Source organism: Clarias gariepinus, chromosome 10 (genome assembly GCF_024256425.1).
Source record: "Clarias gariepinus isolate MV-2021 ecotype Netherlands chromosome 10, CGAR_prim_01v2, whole genome shotgun sequence".
Classification (NCBI taxonomy): Eukaryota; Metazoa; Chordata; class Actinopteri; order Siluriformes; family Clariidae; genus Clarias; species Clarias gariepinus.
The window spans coordinates 27,958,395-27,976,954 of NC_071109.1; the positions used below are offsets into that span (position 1 = coordinate 27,958,395).

Genomic DNA, 18,560 nt, shown 5'->3' on the forward strand with positions numbered 1-18,560 from the left:
ATCCTTCATGTTTTTTTTCCCAACCACACTTCTCTCACGAGAAATTCCAGCAACTTTAATGTTTTCTTTACTTGATGCATGCCAATAATTTGACCCTTCTGAAACAACTTTTTTTTTTTTTGCATAGTTCCAATTCTTCCATTATCAATGATAGAATGAGAGTTCAGCAGCACTAAAACCTTTGCCTAAGCTTTAATTTCCATCCAAAACAAAGACATTTAATATAAGCAATCTTTGTGTAGCGATTCTGAAGGATGTGTGGTCAGAGATGTTGGCAGAAAAAGGGGTGATGGGAGATAAGTGAAACACGACCGGCAGTCGGAGTTATCAGGCGTTTGCGTGTCAGAGTCGCTGTGTTATTTCAACATGCTTGAGGTATTAGCTTAGTGTGAAGTAATAATAAGCAGAGCTCCCAGGCTGGAGTTGCTCTTACGTCATGAATTTGCGATTTAGGAGAGCAAAACTGGCCATGCCCTCTGGTCTGGAGACACGGAAAACTCTCATTCGTCCATTAAACATAGATACATGGCCATCTGTTTGGATACATGGACATCATTCACTTATGCCACCAGCGCTGTTGTTATTTTAGTGGTAGAAAATATTGCATAATGCCAATAAAAATATTGAGTTTTTCTAATGTATATTTATTGATGGAGGTGTTTAAATTGAGCAAGTAGCTTATTAGTAGCTTATTTAAAGTAGATTATTAAATCCAGGACATAACTGTTTATAATATTGCTTAACATTTTGATTTGACTTAAGGTGCAGGTTAAACTTCAGACAGTGATCTAAGTAGATCAAAAGTTTTATTAAATTCTGGTTAGCGCTCGATTTAAGACGCGCCCACAGTTGGAAATTTTTCCGAGACTGGTTTCGGGTCCGATGTATAAAACATAAAAACATCATCAGAAGTTCTGACTAATGTACAGACAAAACCTTGGTTTTATTTATATATATATATATATATATATATATATATATATATATATATATATATATATATATATATAATGTATTGCTATATTTAAACATATAGTTGAATAATTTTCATACAAAAATTTTGATTCTTTCTAGTTGTTCTCCAGCAATAAATTCAGAATATTGCATAATATGATTTTTTTTTCTTCCATCACCCACTCAGCACTATTTAGACCAAACAAACCTAATAATTGAGTGCCATTAGCACCATCAGCACCCTGCATACTGCCTCTGACACACTCTTTCACAGCACCCACCTGTGCCAGTATTAGATTCCAACTGAGGTGCTAAAATTACCCTACTCAGGTGGTGTGAAAGAGAGATAGAGACGAGAGATAGAGAGAGTCAGACAGACAGATAAAAGGAAAGAGTGATTTACTTGCTATTACACTAATGAAAATCATTCTCATATGTTGAAAAAAAATTGAAATAAAAACAATTTATATAATAAAACATGGGTTGTTAAATAACCTTCACAATTTCTCCAAACCTGCATAAGGTTATATGACTTTTCCGGGGAAGGTAAGGGCTATCACGTTCTTCCTCTGAGATAAAAGCTGTTTAAACACATTTACCATAAGACGGGAGGAATAAAACGCAGACGCGTATGACTGACTAGTGGTGAGTATGGAGCCAGTTCTGGTAACATGAGATGCAAGTTGGGAGCACAAGTTGAGAATGCCAATCAATCACAGGGCATCACGTGTTCATACAGCTAGTCTACTTGGGAGAACCAGAACCATTAAGAAGCACATGCAGACAAGGAGAGAACATGCAAAACTCCACACAGACTGAGCTCTGGACTGTGCAGGAACCATAGAGCTCTGTAATTTTGCTTTTTACCATTTTCTTGACTCCCCCTGTGCCTCTCTGATAGCATCCCTACAAAAGGGTTCATTGAAAACACAAACAGCATCATGTATTAGTCATACAAGAACAAAAGTGAACTTTTTGTCCAGATAAAGGATCAGTGTGACTGGCTAAAAAGGTACAAACTCCACGCACACTGGATCAGAGGTGAGATCGAACCCCGACCCTGGAGGTTCAGTGCAATAGTGAGTATGAGAAGGGTGTTAAACTTTGTGCTGTTCTTGTAATCTCAGTTGTCAAGCCTTTACTGCCTGAAAAGTCTCCTGCCCCAAAAGAAAACGCATTTCAAGCCTTGTTCACGCTGCCGAGCCCCAGGGAGAAACATAATACACATTCACCCCTTTTCCACCAGGGCAGTTTACAAGCTAGTTCGAGTTGGTGCCCAATTTCTAGGCAGGCAGAAAAACCTGTTCCATCACGGCACCAACATTTTGCTGGGCCAGAACAGAGACCCGCTTATCTTTAAAAGGATGGACTCAGTATGCAATGTGACGCTCAAATGCTTTCTAGTAATGATAAAGCCAGAATTCAATTTTCCAAGTTTACCGTTGTTGTTGTTGTTGTTTTTTGCGTTTGCTGTTACCATTGCCGCTATCATTGCTGGAAAAGTAGACACAACACACATGGACGTATACAGTGACATATTGACGTGACTCTCCACCCTATGGAAAAAACAAAGGAGGTTGTTGGTATAAAAGGGGTAATTGAGGCCACGTTGTGAAACACTACACATCCTTCCAATGTTCTGGTGTATTTGCATGTTATTTGCAGGCTAATAACAGTGCCTCGACTAGCGAGCATTGACCATACATCCCCATTCTGCATCCCCAAACTGAAATTAAATGTAACTAGTGAATGTTTAGTCATAATGATGTGGAAAAAATAACACGTAAATGATAGTCACTTAGTGAGGGCTCGGTGTAGTACAACTCAAGAGGCTCTGCTGTCTACCTCAGTGGAAAACTACTTCATCAAATCAATGGCATGTTGTTGTTTTTGTCATGTTTAAATAATTATTGTTGGATTTAGCTCTATTTTAATCACTCTGTTATGGTTGTTGGGAACGACTGAAGGAGCATTCTTAGACATTGGCCCATTTTAATTTAACATAGGCTGTTTATTTCACTTTTGTATTTTTATGTGTTGCAGCATGTTCTAAACAGGAAATTAAAAAAGCGTTTGTGACAATTCACAAGAGTCTTTAGTTGAACGCTTGACCCACTTAAAGAAAAATCACTGCCTGTTCAAGAATCAAGTTGCATTTCTGGAGAGTCAAACTATTGGGCTGAAATTATTGGCTATTCAACAACCTGCAAGGACAGAGCTGAACTGTCAACTTTGTGGAAGAAATGTGATCAGGAAAAAAAAAAAAGAAAAATCATGAATGGAGATTACTTAAAGTTTACTTGAAGTTGCATGGTAAATCAACACTAAAAATCAGAGCTATGTTTAATGGCGAAAGTAAGAGCATTTGCGTACACACATAATGGGATGAGAACTGAAAGGATTGGGAATAAACAGCTGTGTTCATAAGAAAACTACTTGATAGTGAGAATAATCAGGGGAAAAGCTTCAGTTTGCTAGGGAGCATAAAGATTAGACTTTGGAGCAATGAAAAAAGGTCATGTGGTCCGATACCATGTGGTTTGGATACCAGAGCGATGGGCGCGTCAGGGTAAGAAGAGAAGCGTATGAAGCGATGCATCCATCATGCATAGGGTCCATTGTACAAGCCTCTGGAGGCGGTGTTATGATCTTCGGTTGCTTCAGTTACTCAGGTCTAGACTCAACAACGTGATGAATAATCACAAAACTGTGCAAAACAAAGGCTTTTTCTCTATAGTCTGAAGATTTTGAACTGGTGATGTCATTCGCATCTGCCGACAGGCATTCATGAGATCATACCTGGCCTTGCTCTATGGGTGAAAAGAATGGTGTCACTCTCTTCTCTGCTAATCAGAGTGACACTAGGGGAACGTGGGCATCTGTGAGCTCATATGAAGAGGGCATTTGGCAGAGTAACCCTCAACCCCTCCCACCCACCACCACCACCACCCGGAATATAGCTGCAGTTTAATGAGGAAGGACTAGCTAATAAGTAGGGAAATTACCCAAATTGTAAAACGATGTTCTTTAAATATGCATTCTGCATGAGAAAGGGGTTGGGCAGGGGTTTCAAATTTGTTCTTCAAACTCTGCTTGTGGCAATTGAGGGTTGGTGATGGATAGATCAGTGGATAAATTGGGGTGGGGGGGGGGATGAGACTAGAGAGAGTAGGAAAAAAGAGCTAGAGAAGATGTAAATACAAGAGACAGTGAGCTGAGAGATACTGTACTATATACAGAGATAAAGACAGGAAAAGACAAAGAAAGAGAAAATGGAAAACAGACAGTACGTACTCCAAGCCTCCCACCTGATTAAAAATGCTGTGTATTGTTAGCAGCACAAGAGCAGAGAGATCAACAAATGGAGGACGAGTGTGGGTGTGTGAGCACAGAGCCGTCTAATCCTCACACCTCTTCCTCTCTCTCTCTCTCTCTCTCACTGCCTCTAGGACTGTCTGTTCTTTCTGAAATAATGTCGAGTGTAAGCTCTCTCTTTTTCTCTCTCTTTCACACACACACATACACACACTTAAATATTAACCACCTTTTCCTCATGCTGATTCTTCAATAGTGGTAGCAAAAACAAAGGAGCATCATTTGCCATCAACCTTCAGCGCGCATTACAGTTTTTTTAATGGAGAATGCTTGATCCTAATGAAGGGAACAAAAGGAAAAGTAATGGGGAAAAAAAAACAGAAAAGGGAAGTAAAGGGAAGAAAAGAAGAAGGGAGAGAAGGGAAAGTAAAAATGAAAAGAAGAAAAGAAAAAAGGGGGAAATAAAGGATGAAGAAAAAAGAAAAGGAAGAAAGGGAAAATTAAAAGGAGAAGAAATGGAAGGAGAAAAAGAGAAGAGAAGAGACGAAAAAAAATAGAAGTTGGGTAACGAAAGGGAAAGAAAAAAAAGAAAAGAAAAAAGAATTGAAGAAAATAAAGGGGACAGGAAGAGAGGAAAGGTGAAATTTTAAAGGAAATTTAAGAAAAGGGAAGTGAATGGAAGAAAAAGAAGGAAAGAAAAGGAAAAAGGAGTATACATTTTTTTTAAAGAAAATTTAAAGGGAAAGTAGGAAAAAGGACATTAATGGATAAAAATGAAAAAAGGGAATGGAAGATAGGGGAAGAAAAAGGGGTCAAAAGAAAGGGGAAACAAAAGAAAAGAAAGAACAAAAATCAAGAGAACAAAAAAGTAGGAAAAGGTAGAAAAAATATCTTAAAAGTAAAGGAAATGTAAATAAAGCAAATGGGAAAATCAAAGGGTGAAAGGAAAATTAATGGAAGGAAATAAAAGGCAAAAGGGGGAAGAAAAGATAAATGGAGAAAATGGGAGGCAGGGAGAGAAGAAGGGAAGATTGAATAAATGAAAACAGAGACATTCCCATCACACATCAACATTCCTTCTGATATTCAGGACCATCCCTGGTTATGCGCACTGCAGGATCCTTAAAGAAGCTCTGAACTTTAAAACAGAAAGGCCAGACACATGCTGTTATGATCACACAGAGGGAAATCAGATCATCCTATCCAGCACATTAGACACATTATACCCTTCTACTGCTTCAACAAAGCCTGTCTACATGAGACGCTTAATATGATACACAGCTTTTCATTTCTCTTGAGTTTGGAAGACCGTGCCTTTTCAAAACATCTCTTTTAAAAGCAGCTTCTATCCTCCAGAAAGAAGCATCAACATATCAGATAGTAATACTGACATAAAACCACGTCTGCTGGTTTGTATCACGTCTACAGTTCTACTGCAAACCACTTCTTCTTACACGTCTCTTAAACTGGTGGAGTTCTACCAAGACTACCGAAGGAGCTGAACTTCATTCTTGGCTATTTAAAATAATTACCAGAAATATATATTTGCGTAGCAGTGGCTCTCATGCAGTTTTGTAGTCAAGTTGCACACCACAAGCCCGCCTTTAGCATTGATTACAGCACACAATGTGGTGTCCAGTTCATTTGTGCAAATGATTCCTCATGCTCCAAGATCCACTCTTTCACAATATGAGTCTTTAATATGCATGTGCCATCAGAGAAGAAAAACTCTATAGATATGATAACCTGGTCATTCAGTACATTCAGGTCATTAGCTGACTTAGTTTTTTTCTGCCAGACTTGATCAACTGTAGCAACCCCAGATCATAACACACACTGTAACAGAGGCATGTACAGTAGGCACTACCTATGATGGGTGACACACCCTTCTTACCTTAACACACCCATCACCCAAATAAGTTCATTATTTATACCTCCTGGCAAATTTAAATGTTTTATCCAGATTTTTTGGAGTGTTTTTCTTATGGCCACACAGCTGTTTAGTCTCAATCATATGGTATGGAAAGGCTCTTATTTTCACAATTAAACACAGCAGATTTTTATTTTTTTTTTACAGTGCATCGTTTTTTTATATCCACTTTTGATTTACAAAGTTGAAGGTTCAGCACAGTCCTTATAGGTTTTAGAAATGCGTTGAACAATTCTTAACCCAACTCCAGGAATTTCAAATCTTCTTAATTGTTTTCAATACTTGGATGTCTGTAATTTGTCCCCTTTAAAATCCAGACTTTTTTTCCTCCTCTTTTGGTCAGGCCGTGTATTTTGTCTATAAATTAGTTATACCTAGCTTGGAACTTTTTTTTAAATTCCTGATCTTTCCACTGACAGAACAAATGTTGTTAAAAGGTGATAATCACGCAGAAGGCAGTTTCTTTAGAGTTAGGATTAAAACCCATTCAGCTTAACTAACCAGTCAAACAGCTTAATCACAATAACAAACCAAGAACGAATGAAATCGCTTTAAATTAACCAAACCCCAGGCTATATTTTACAGACCCCTGAATATGAGAGAGGCAGGCTGGCTAAACAAATTATATACCAGAACATTAAATGAACTCATTACGTAACACAACAACCGGGATACTCATTGATTGTATATTTTTTTTTTATGGAAAAGTCGATAAATGCGCCTGGTTCAACAAGCTGAGGCAGTTCAAATAGTCTGCAGTGATTGCATGACTGATGTGCCAGAGGCTAACATCGAAAACTTTCATTACAGGAATCCCAGCGCTGACCCCCATTTCACATGTCTGTTTAATGCTAGTGATCGAGAGAGTGGCGTGTAAATACGTTTGGTCTGGTTTGACCTAAATGAAAATTTTGAGACACAGACACACGCACATCCATTCCAAGCCTGGTACCACAGTGCAAAATCTAAATGTCACCTTTAATAGGCAAAGCTCAGACAACCCAGCTGAAATATCGCTGCTCTCCCTAAATGAACACACACCAACACACAGTGTATATGTTACCGCTGACACACAGATGGTTCAGTGTAATTTAGTGTTTAAACTGACCTTTATCTTGTCTCCTCTGCAGGAGCATAAACACGGTGACACAATAAACACACCCTCTGCTGGCCGAAACACACGGCGCTATTTTAGGGACATTCTGATACACGGCTCAAACTATTCAAACGAGAAAAGAAATGAAAAACAAAAGGTAATTAAACAAAAAAGAATTTAAAAAGGTAACAAATATAAAGAGAAGAAAAAAGGAGAGGAAGAAAGAATTGAAAAAAGTAAATAAGAGAAATTAGAAAAAAAAGAAAAAGAAGTAGAATGAAAAGAAACTGAAAACATTAAAAGTGAAGGTTAGAAAAGAAAAAAGAAAAAAAGGGAAGTATATAAAAGAAGTAAAAAGGAATTAAATAGAAAAAAAACGTTAGTCATAAAAAAGAAAAGGATGGAAAAGAAAATAAAGAAAGTAGGAGAAAGGGAAGATAAAATGTGGAAAAAAGGGAAAGGGAGAAATAAAAATAAATAAGAAAAATTGACCAGCTGAGATAAGCAAACAGAAAACAAAATTAAAAGAACTTAACGGGAATAAAAAGGAAAGAAGAATAGTAAGGGAAGTATAGAAAAAGGAAGAAAAAGGGAATTGGGGAAAAAGAAAAAGGAGGACAAAAGAAAAATGAAGACAAAAAAAGGAAATAAATTAGATGGAGTGAAAGGGGAAAGGGAATTGAGGAAAAGAATGGACAAAGAAAAAAAAGGGGGGAATGTTAGGGGAGAAAAAAATAATGAAAGAAAATAAAAGCCTGGAAAATGGAAGAAAGAAGGTAGAAAAATTGTTTACATTTTTATTATTCCTAACTGAAATTGCTGAAGAAATTAAATTGAATTAAATTAAACAAGAATGGATGATAGGGAAAGAAAGAAAAAAAGAAAAGGAACGGAAAGAAAAAGACAAGAAAAAAATTGGTGCAAAGAGCAGAGAAGAAAGTAAAACAAAAGATGGTCTAAAAGGTCTGGTTACACTGGTCAGGAAATCTGATGTAATGCTTTTATTTATTTATAGCAAATGATTTCTTACTGAGATCAGAACAGAGGCCAGGTCTCTTGTGTAAAGAACACTACACTCTGAGACACATTAAATGGTTTCATATCGAGACAATTCTGATGTGTTTGGTAATCCTGACGTTGGTCTGCTTGTTGGTGGTGTATGCAGTGGCTGGTCTCTGTGCTGACGAACCTGAATGCCACTAACGTGACGACAGTGGAGTTGAGTTAATGCAAAAGCTGCACAGAGGACATTATACAATTGAGACCTTCTTACAAAAGAGTAAAGACTTTACTTTATTAAAAGTTCACAAGTACATTAAAGACAAAGTTCTCTCACACATATACACAATATCCATGCTTGATCTTTGATCAGTGTCTCTGTTCCTGGCTTCCTTAGTCTGTCCGTCCATCCCTCTCACCTCACACATACATATATATATATAGTTACGATCTGATCTGCTCCGAGCTCAACTGCTCAGGACTGCAGCTCAGTGATCTTCCTCTTACGGTAGTTAGTGACGAGGCTGGAGGCAGTGAGCTGTGACGCCCGGCCTCTCTCCCACAGCTGGAAGGCGTTAAGGCCATTCTGACCTGATCTGAACAGCGCCCTCTCCAGGCAGTCCAGACGCTCCAGAAGTGCAGATGTGTCCTCATTGTAGGCATTCTGCGATGAATCCATGGTGCGACGGAAACGCCCAATAAATGTCTGGACACAATAGAAAGAAAAGCAAATAGAAGTGTATGATGGGAGAATCTGCAACTGGAGCAATATGGTCAGAGCTCGGCAACTGGACTGCTTTAATAGCCCTCCTTGAACGCATGTGTGTTAAAAGGAAGTGGCCTGGAGCTAATAATAATATGTGTAATTCTTGGCAAACATTTAAGGGTATAAACAGTACTGTGCAAAAGTCTTGACACAACACCCAGCCTTATTTCTTAATTTTTTGAGAGCCTTTCTGTTACATATTTTTATATATCAGGTCGGTGATTAGTATACTGGTGATGATGAGTGCTGAGTGGTTAAAACAGACGAGAGGGGAAATGAGGTTGCTACATAAACAAGAAATCTTTAAGGTGTATTAGCCTATTGGTAATAATAAAATATGCTGCATAAAAACGATGCACTATATTACAGTGTGCGGTGATTAACATTCAAACTGACACGCACACGCATGCCAGGAATCTGTAAACCAATTCTATAAAGAGCTGAGAGACTCTGGCACTGAAAATGCGGGCTACTTACTAAATTAAAATCATAGATCTTGTGATTGAGAATTTCATTTATTTATTTTTATCCCTACTGATATGCTTATATAGCGAAAGTTCTCAATGCTCTCAAAAACATTATAACTTTCACACCAAATGCTGGGAAGCTTCTATGTCTGACTCCATTTCATATTGCAGCCAAGCACCTACTGTACCTGTAGGATAGACTGAGCGATTTCCGGGTTCTCTGCGTTCTCAAAGTGCAGCATTTGCGAGCCCAGGCCGTAGAAATAAGGTCCCATCTTGTGAAGGTCCACCACGTTGGCATCAGCGCTGAACACTGTCCTCCAGCCCTCACGATATACTTTAGGCAAGTCCACTGAGATCACACGCCTCTTCCTCTCATACAGACCCTTCGCCAACCACAGAGGCATCTCCATCTTAGTACCCTAAGACATAAACAAAACAAAAAAAAGTTTTTAGATTATTAGAGTTGCAAGTAACCTTAATTTTTATTAGACCTGAGGAAAAAACAAATAAATTCAGCTATATGTTAGGCTTGTTCACACAGGCGTTAAAACTGAATGTTTTTCTTGCGTTCGTAGCGTCCGGTGAGCGCGGATCAAGCGCAGAGCGTTTTCTACACATAGGAGTCAATGAGAGTGTTCACACGGGCTTTGGTGACGTGCGTTTGTCCGGCTGCGTGTTTATATGGCATCAAAAAAACATTGCATGCTGCTTTTTCTTGCCGTTCAAAACCCAACGAATGCAAGGAAAACACTTCTAGTGCGTTTTCTTCACGTTTATTTTACGCTTTGGAGGACCGGATATATCCCATGATCCTACATGCTATACATAGGGAAATGCGGAAAAAGGCAAAATAAAATAAATAAATTGTTGAAAAACATACGCGGAAATTTTCTCATTTCTTTATAAACCACAAAAAAACTTCCTTTAATCCGACATTGTGCAGTCAGAGAGTGAACCCAGTAGTGGCGGGCTTTCATATCCAGTTCCTGACACTGCCCCCACAGGTTAACACACTGCAATTTGGGCTGCAGGCTGACGTTAGACAGAGACAAACAAACGCCGGTGTAGAAGTCAATCAATCGCCACTACAAAACGCAACATAAACGTCTAGGACGTTCAGAGCGCGTTCGTTTATCCTGTGTGAAGGAGACCTTACTTACATAGTTTTTTCTGATACTTGGACAAAGTAATTGCTCAATAATCGGCACAGTGGCTTAGTGGTTAGCACTGCCGCCTCACACCTCCAGAGTTGAGGGTTTGACTCCTGTCTCGGGTCTGTGTGTGGAGTTTGCATGTTCTTCCTGTCCTTGGTGGGTTCCCTCCAGGTACTCTGGTTTCCTCCCACAGTCAAAAGACATGCAGATTACAATTAATTGGCGTTTCCAAATTGTACTAGGTGAGTTTGTGTGTGTGTGTTCTGTGATGGATTGGCACCCTATTCAGGGTGTACCCTGCCTCAGGCCTAAAGTCTCCTGGGATATTCTCCCTCGTCTTCCTGGCCTCATAAAGTCAATTTTTCCAGACCAGCCTTCCTTTAAACATCTAATGTCTGACGTTTATTATACAGAGCAAGCCTGGAGCGTCGCGATGTGCAGATTGAAATTAGTAATGGGTGGTTCATGAATGACTCGTTCTTTTTTAACGAGTCTTTACCGTGACTCAGAAGAACGAGTAGTCTCAGAGAGTGACTTGTTAATTTTCTACCGGGCGCGCATGCACAAAGCATCGCAAAACCTCTGTAGATTATGTGCAGGAAACAGAAATGAGCAGCTCATCCCATGAGTCTTCTGGTCCGAATCGTTCGTTCTTTTGTCAAGTGACTCGCATAGCAGAAGATATGAGAGGTGAGCTGCTCAAGGCCTCTGTTCATTATAATATGTTCTTAGGGACACTACTGGCACTATAGCCAACGAGTGTTGTGTATGTAGATAAGTTGGGGGTCTGGTTAATCAAAGCGTAACATTTTATTTTATTTCTGATAAAAAGAACAAAACAAACTAAAGGAGTTTAATGAACGATATTTAAAGAACCGAGTCACTAAAAAGATCCAAACTTCTCATCACTAATGGGGCGATCTGATCTTTAATAGACAATAAAATGGAAATAAAAATCACATATATATTTCCGCGCTCTTTCCGTACGGGCCGGTACCAAATCATACCGGTCCACAGTTTAGAATTGTAACAAAATCTGATATTGAATCTGAATATTTATGAAATCGCAATACAAATCGAATCGGTGCCTGGCTATCGTGATAATATCGGATCGAATCGTCCCTAGTGTTTATTGTTTACTTATTGTCATCAGTCATTTGTTAATACGTGTTTACTTGTTTTGGGGAGGAAGAAAGTGTTTATTTATTTACTTATTTATTTAAACATTACATACACCATTTGATTAGACTGTACTGTATGTAATTTGTAGCATAACAAGAGATATATAGAGTATTTTCCCCTCCAAGCTCTTCCAGGTCAGGTGTGTGTCAGTACCTCAGGTATATCGTGTGTGTCGCCGGATTTTTCCAGAAACCCGAGTTTAGGGAAAGCGGTGTCGGTCCTGCAGGGCAGCCGCTCGTGAGACAGCAAAATGTCGTCCAGGGATAAAAAGTTCTCCTCCATCCCGACCCCCGGGGCAACAGGCATGTAGGACTGAGTGTCCATTAGGGGGGACAGTCGGATAAATATTAAACAAACAAACAGACAGACAAACAAACAAACAAATAACCGCAGCGGCAGTAAAGTAAGAAAACTACCAACAAGGAAGCAAACAGGATTGGCGCGAGACTTCGAACTGTCAGGAGAGAGAGTCGATCCTCGATCACATCGATCATGAAGTCAGACAGGCAGGCGGAGATAATCGATAGCAGAGCACCCAACTCTCGTCTGCAGTTCAGAATACGAGGCAAAAATGTCCTCTGCTGTTATTCTCAGCTTCCCTTTTGTAGGTTGATTTGTTAATATTTATGCAGTATCCTATAGATGCTATAGTGTAATTTAAACCACGGCACAGAATAAGTCCACAAAACTGGATTACAATGACAATAAAAAATATAATAAATTAAATAATAAAACATAATTAGGCAAATTATAAGGCCATAATTTGTATTAGATTTAAACAGATTAAAACACACACAAGCTTTTTTTAGTTTACTCAATTTTATGTTTCTTTTATGACTCCTCCATCATTGAGTCAGTAAAAAAAAAAAAAGAAAAAAAAAAATTTTTTCCAGAAAATAAATAAAATACATTTACAGGAAGATGTTCATTGTCATCATCTGTAGGTCTGTGGAGCACATCTTTGGAGGTACATGCTGGATGGGTAACAATCCATCGCAACACACACACACTACAAGAAATTTGGGAATGCCAGTTAGTCTAATCTGCATGTATTTGGACTGTGGGAAAAAACAGAGGAAACAGAGGAAACCCACCAACCACAGGGAGAACATGCAAATGCCATGTGCACAGAAGCTGAGGCAGGAATCCCTGGAGTCCACAGTGCTAACCACCAGGAAGAAGTTTCAATCTTTTATTGTTACTGTAGGTATCATCTATGCAAGTGCATTTATTTCAAATAAATAAAGCTGAAGTGCTAAAGAAGTCAACATCTCCAAAGTAACAAATTATGGCTGTTTATTTTATTTTATTTCATTTCATAAATAAAATTTTAATTTAAAAAAAAATCAAGAACTTATCACACTTAATACTGTTTTCATTTAATTTATCACGGTTTGCTGTACAGTTAGTGTTTATGATGGCATTTCCTTAACAGTGTTACTCTTCGCGTGCATTTATACTGGAAATGATAGAAAGAGATTTTCTTGAACGCTGTAATTGGACGCTGTGGCCAGCAGATGTCGCCGTTTTCATAAGAATGCTCTTGTTAAGCTAGTTTTGATTATTTTTATTGTCGCTAATAACGTTATTCCTTATGTTTTCAGCCTTTGTCCTACACATTTTTGTATTCCACATATATTTTCATTCACTCCTGACTAACCTGTTCATGTGTGGATTTTGCCTAAACTATGGTCACAAAGTATGCTGTCATAATATGCTATATTGTCACACACACACACACACACACACACAAATCCTTTTATTGGAAATTTAAAGGTCCAAAACCTGCTCCAGTATGACAAGACCCCTGTGTACTAAGAATTTGGGAACACCAATTTAATTAAATTCACGCACTCACTGTGAATTGCCTGGAGCCTATCCCAGGAGGCTTAGGGCGCGAGGCGGGGTACTCTCTGGACAGGGTGCCAATTCATCGCAGGGCACACACACGCTCATTCACACACTACGGGCAATTTGGAAACGCCAGGTGGTCTAACCTGCATGTCTTTGGACTGTGGGAGGAAACCGGAGAACCCAGAGAAAACCCACCAAGCACAGGGAGAACATGCAAACTCCATGCACAGAGAGACAGGAATCAAGCCTGGCCAGGACTCGAAATCTGGAGGTTCCAGGGGACAGTGCTAACCATTACACCACCACGCCACCCAATTCAATTCAATTCAATTCACTCTCTCACTTATCTTCTATACCACTTTATCCTGTATTCAGGGTCATTTATTGAAAATTTAAAGGTCCAAAACCTGCTCCATGACAAGACCCCCGTGTACTAAGAATTTGGGAACACCAATTTAATTAAATTCACTCACTCACTGTGAATTGCCTGGAGCCTATCCCAGGAGGCTTGGGGCACAAGGCAGGGTACACCCTGGACAGGGTGCTAATCCATCGCAGGGCACACACACATACACTCACTCACACACTCATTCACACTACACTATAATTTGGGAACACCACTCGCAACTAGGCTTCAAACTTCATTCATGACATCATTCGCAGTAAACAATACAAGCCTCGAAACGCACTTTACTAAATCGTTGTATTTAAAAGCTGTATAAACGATGAGTGAGTGGAATAATTATCCATCCTCCATCCGTCCGTCCCTCCATTCATCTAGAAACGTCTGTAATCCCACTAGGGACTGTGGAGGCCACTGATGACCATTGAATTTGTTTCTATTTTATGAGAGTTAATCACACACTCATTTACACACTACTAGCAATTTGGGAACGCCTGCATGTTTTTGGACTGTGGGAGGAAACCGGAGTACCCGGAGAAAACCCACCAAGCCTGGGGAAAACATGCAAACTCCATGCACACAAACTTGAGGCAGGAATCTAACCCTTGTCACTGGAGGTGCGAGCCGACTACACTAACCACTAAAAAAATATCAAATTATTATTATAAAAAATAATTATACTAAATTATGAAATCTGAAAAATTGTTACCAGAAAAAAAAGGTTGTTTCTTTGCTTTTTATTTAATTATATATTATTGTTTTTTTTTATATATATCCTACAGTTATAACTTGTCTACTTTTCAGACCAGTTGTACTCACGCATGCGCATTAACGCCGCCAATTTCTAACCACGCTGCCAAAATCGCGCATGCTCAATGAAAGTCATCAGTCTAAACTGGCGGTTGGTAAATCTGCGCATGCGCCCTAACCGTCTCCCATTGTCTACCAGCAACAGCGGCGCCTCAGCGGAGAGCTCGCGCAGCGCAGCGCACCTGGACATATAACCGTCGCTGGACCCACACACACACACACACGCTCATACACTCACACGGGCTGAGTGTGACATGCGCTGCCACATGTCATGGCCTAATGTTCCGACGTGAAATGAGCGAGAGCGGAGCGGAGTGCGCTGTCAGTGTGCCGCGGCTCGGTCCTCAGCGCCCTGAGCTGTGTCATCGCGTCTGTCGTGATTTCGCTCAGCCTGTCCTGTCAGTCAGTTGACGAGGGCGTGCGTCGGTGTTTCTGCTCTTAAACCGGCTCACTGTCTTTGTTTCATTTTATTGTCTTTATTAATCCGAACCGGAGAGGTGTGTGTATGTGTCTGGATGTGTGTGTCTGGATGTGTGTGTTCTCCATGACTACACCGGGAAAGCGGGCTCGCGCGTCTCCCGGACACAGCTGCTTGACAACCCGGATTTTTTTTTTCTTCTTCAGTCTGATTGTTTTTTGGTTGTTGCTTGATTGAGCTCGGAGAAAAAAAAAATCCCCCTCATCCGAGGGGTGACTCGACCACCACTCCCCTCCCTCTGATTTCCGCCACCCCCGGTTTTTCCATATGGGGGGTAAGCAGAGCACGGCGGCCCGGCCGCGGCCCCCTTTTCCCGGCGTGTCTACAGACGACAGCGCGGTGCCGCCGTCGGCCCACTTCGGCCACTTCCGGACGGCGGGCACGATGGGGCTCCGCAGCCGCTCGGTGAGCTCCGTGGCGGGTATGGGAATGGAGCATAACGGCGCGGTGCCCTTCGGTTTCTACACCAGCACCACCACCGCTACCGCAGCCACACAGGCCGCCCCGCCCAGAGCCACGGAGTCGGACCGGGCCGCGGCAGGACAGGGCTCCGGCTCGGGCTCGGACTCGGTACGCGCGCACGGCTACCGCGAGCCCGCCGGGGATGGGCGGCACACAGACGGCGTGCTGTACCTGGGCTCGCGGGGATCGCTGGCGGACACGCTGCCTCTGCACATCGCGCCCCGCTGGTTCAGCGCACACAGCGGTAAGCAATATGCACCATCATCATCATCATCATCATTATCATTAACATCAGCACGCTTGGACAACATGGCTGTCAAATACACCATCTTTGTTAAATGTGTTTTCGTTTGAGTCCCTTTATGTTTCCTACACACACACACACACACACACACACACACACACACACCTGGACATGAGCTCACATGTTAACTCGGGTCTGTCTGACCAGGATGAAGGCTAACATGTCCAGCGCAATCATTTTTGTTTAATGCCTTTTCATTTGCTGGCGTAGTGTTTAGCACTGTCTCCCCGCACCTCCAGGGTCTGGGTTCGATTCCCATCTCAGGGTCTGTGTGTGTGTGTGGGGGGTTTGCATGTTCTCCCCATGCTTGGTGGGTTTTCTCCATGTAGTCCGGTTTCCTCCCACAGTCTAAAGAATGCAGATTAGGCTAATTGGCGTTCCCAAATCGTGCTTTAAGTCTCCTGGGATGGGCACCGGGCCCCCATGTGAGATAAAGAGGTGTAGATGATGAGTGAGTGTTAAACTAGGTTAGCACTAAACAAGTGACTGGGATCACATTTGAAGCATTCCTCCAGTTTGTCCTGTCTATTGAGTTAGGACTATTAGCAGTGTGGTGATTTAATAACTGTGTGTAGCACGGTGGCTTTGTGGTTAGCACTGCGGCCCGGCGTCTGGGTTTGATTCCCATCTCAGGTCTGTGTGCATGGAGTTTGCCTGTTATTCTCGTGCTTGGTGTGTCCTTCCACAATTCAAAGACATTCAGATTAGGCTAACTGGCATTCTCAAATTGTTCATTGTGTGTGTGTGTGTGTGTGTGTGCGTGCCAGCCCACTCTGTGACGGATTGGCACTAGGGTCCAGGGTTTTGTACCCCGCCTTATGCTATAAGTCACCCCAGACCCTCGCAACCCAGTATACAGGATAAATATACACATTCACTCATCATCTATACTCAACAGTATAGATGATGAGTGAATGTGATATATAAAACTGCGAACAGGAACAAGTTGTTTATTTGCATATCAACATCTGTTTCTGAATCAAGGACTCAGACGTGCACATCTGCAAGGGTCTCTTTTCTTCTTGGCTTTCTGTTTTCCTTCCATTTACCAGAAATATCCATAGTGGTGGGGTGGATGTGTGTGTGTCTGTTGAGGAATGCCTTGAGATAGACTGGCATCCCATCCAGGGTGTATTCCCGGCTCATGCCCAGCCTCAGGATTCGTCAGAACAGGCTTTAGCTCTACTGGGACCTCTACTGCAGAAAAAAAGCAGTTTTTCCCCTCCTTAAAAAAAAAAATATTATGAAGTAACTTCTAAAATATTTCACTAATTTATTTATTCTAAGGAAAATTAACATGATGCAGCTAGATTAAAAGCCAAGACCATTTCTATCATCGTAACAAGAGTAAAAAGGACGGTGAGAACTGACCTCAGATTGTGTCTAAATTGTTCTAAAGGAACTATAATTAATGAAAGTTTTTAGTTATGATGTAATTATCAGTAAAATCAATACCAGAGAAAGGAAAAAAAAAGGAATATGTGGACCTAATTACTAAAGTAGCAGAATTGGGCAACACAAGCATGTGTATACTGTCATCTCATCTGAGACAAAGCAGATGATCAGCATTGCAACCCACTTCCTGTCATTCACTGTTTCCGGGTGCTCGTCCTTGAGGCCCTTTGCGTTGCACACTGAAATGGTTTTCCTGTTCTAACCTGATAAACAGTTAAAGTTAGGTGTCAAAACAGCCGGGGGGGATAAAGAGGCAGGGATTGGGCAACCAGACGTACAGTCATGTGGGACTTAAGTGGATGAACATGGCTTGCTGCTTAAGTCCATGTTTTTAGTATTCGTCCTGCTTTATTTGCCATGCATGTGAGAACCAGTCCTGTCATCCTGCTTTTCTTTCTGTTGGTAAATCATGAAAGAGCAGAGAGCAAACAAATCCCGATCCTGACTTAGACGATTGAACCACGGCATCTGTATTAACCATATTGTTCATTATCCAAAAAGCAGGTGAGCACAAGTAAGATTTTGAGCATGATTTCTTCGAAAAACGTATTATTATTATTAAGTATTATTATTATTATTATTAAGTATTGTTCAGTGATTAGACCATCTAATCTAAGAAGCTCATCTAACGAGCCTGGAGTTAAATGCAACTGTTTCTTTGTTTCTTTTTCATCTGTATTGCACATTGGCATTGTTCTATCTATTCCTTCACCTGGCTTCAACTTCAGAGGCTCAGACGAGCAAAAGAGTAGCAAGATTAGCCACAGACGGCAAAAGTCTTGCTCGATAAATTTCTAAAATTAGTTGCTAGCATGCTAAGTGGGAGAGTGACCATAAAAGATATAAGATGTAATCCTAGCCTTCTGGAAAGATGTGAACCATGCTACAGTGTGATTTGGAAAATCAGGACAGTTAATTGATCTTCAGC

At 40.7% G+C, this 18,560-nt stretch overlaps 2 protein-coding genes across 2 annotated transcripts in view; one reads left to right on the top strand and one right to left on the bottom strand.

The window, feature by feature from the left end:
• Window positions 1–8,557: 8,557 nt before the first annotated feature.
• gins3 (GINS complex subunit 3) lies at window positions 8,558–12,368 on the bottom strand. Its single transcript, XM_053506341.1, has 3 exons — window positions 12,020–12,368; window positions 9,716–9,949; window positions 8,558–9,000 (listed from the first exon to the last, which is right to left on the bottom strand). Exons 1-3 carry the CDS (start codon window positions 12,188–12,190, stop codon window positions 8,770–8,772), a joined length of 636 nt encoding a protein of 211 aa, XP_053362316.1. The 5' UTR covers window positions 12,191–12,368; the 3' UTR covers window positions 8,558–8,769.
• A 2,693-nt stretch (window positions 12,369–15,061) lies between these two features.
• Window positions 15,062–18,560, top strand: part of znrf1 (zinc and ring finger 1) — a 54,255-nt gene continuing 50,756 nt past the window's right edge. Inside the window, exon 1 of the mRNA XM_053505757.1 lies at window positions 15,062–16,117. Within this exon, the coding sequence (XP_053361732.1) occupies window positions 15,679–16,117 (439 nt within the window). The 5' untranslated portion in view covers window positions 15,062–15,678. The remainder of the gene's footprint in view (window positions 16,118–18,560) is intronic.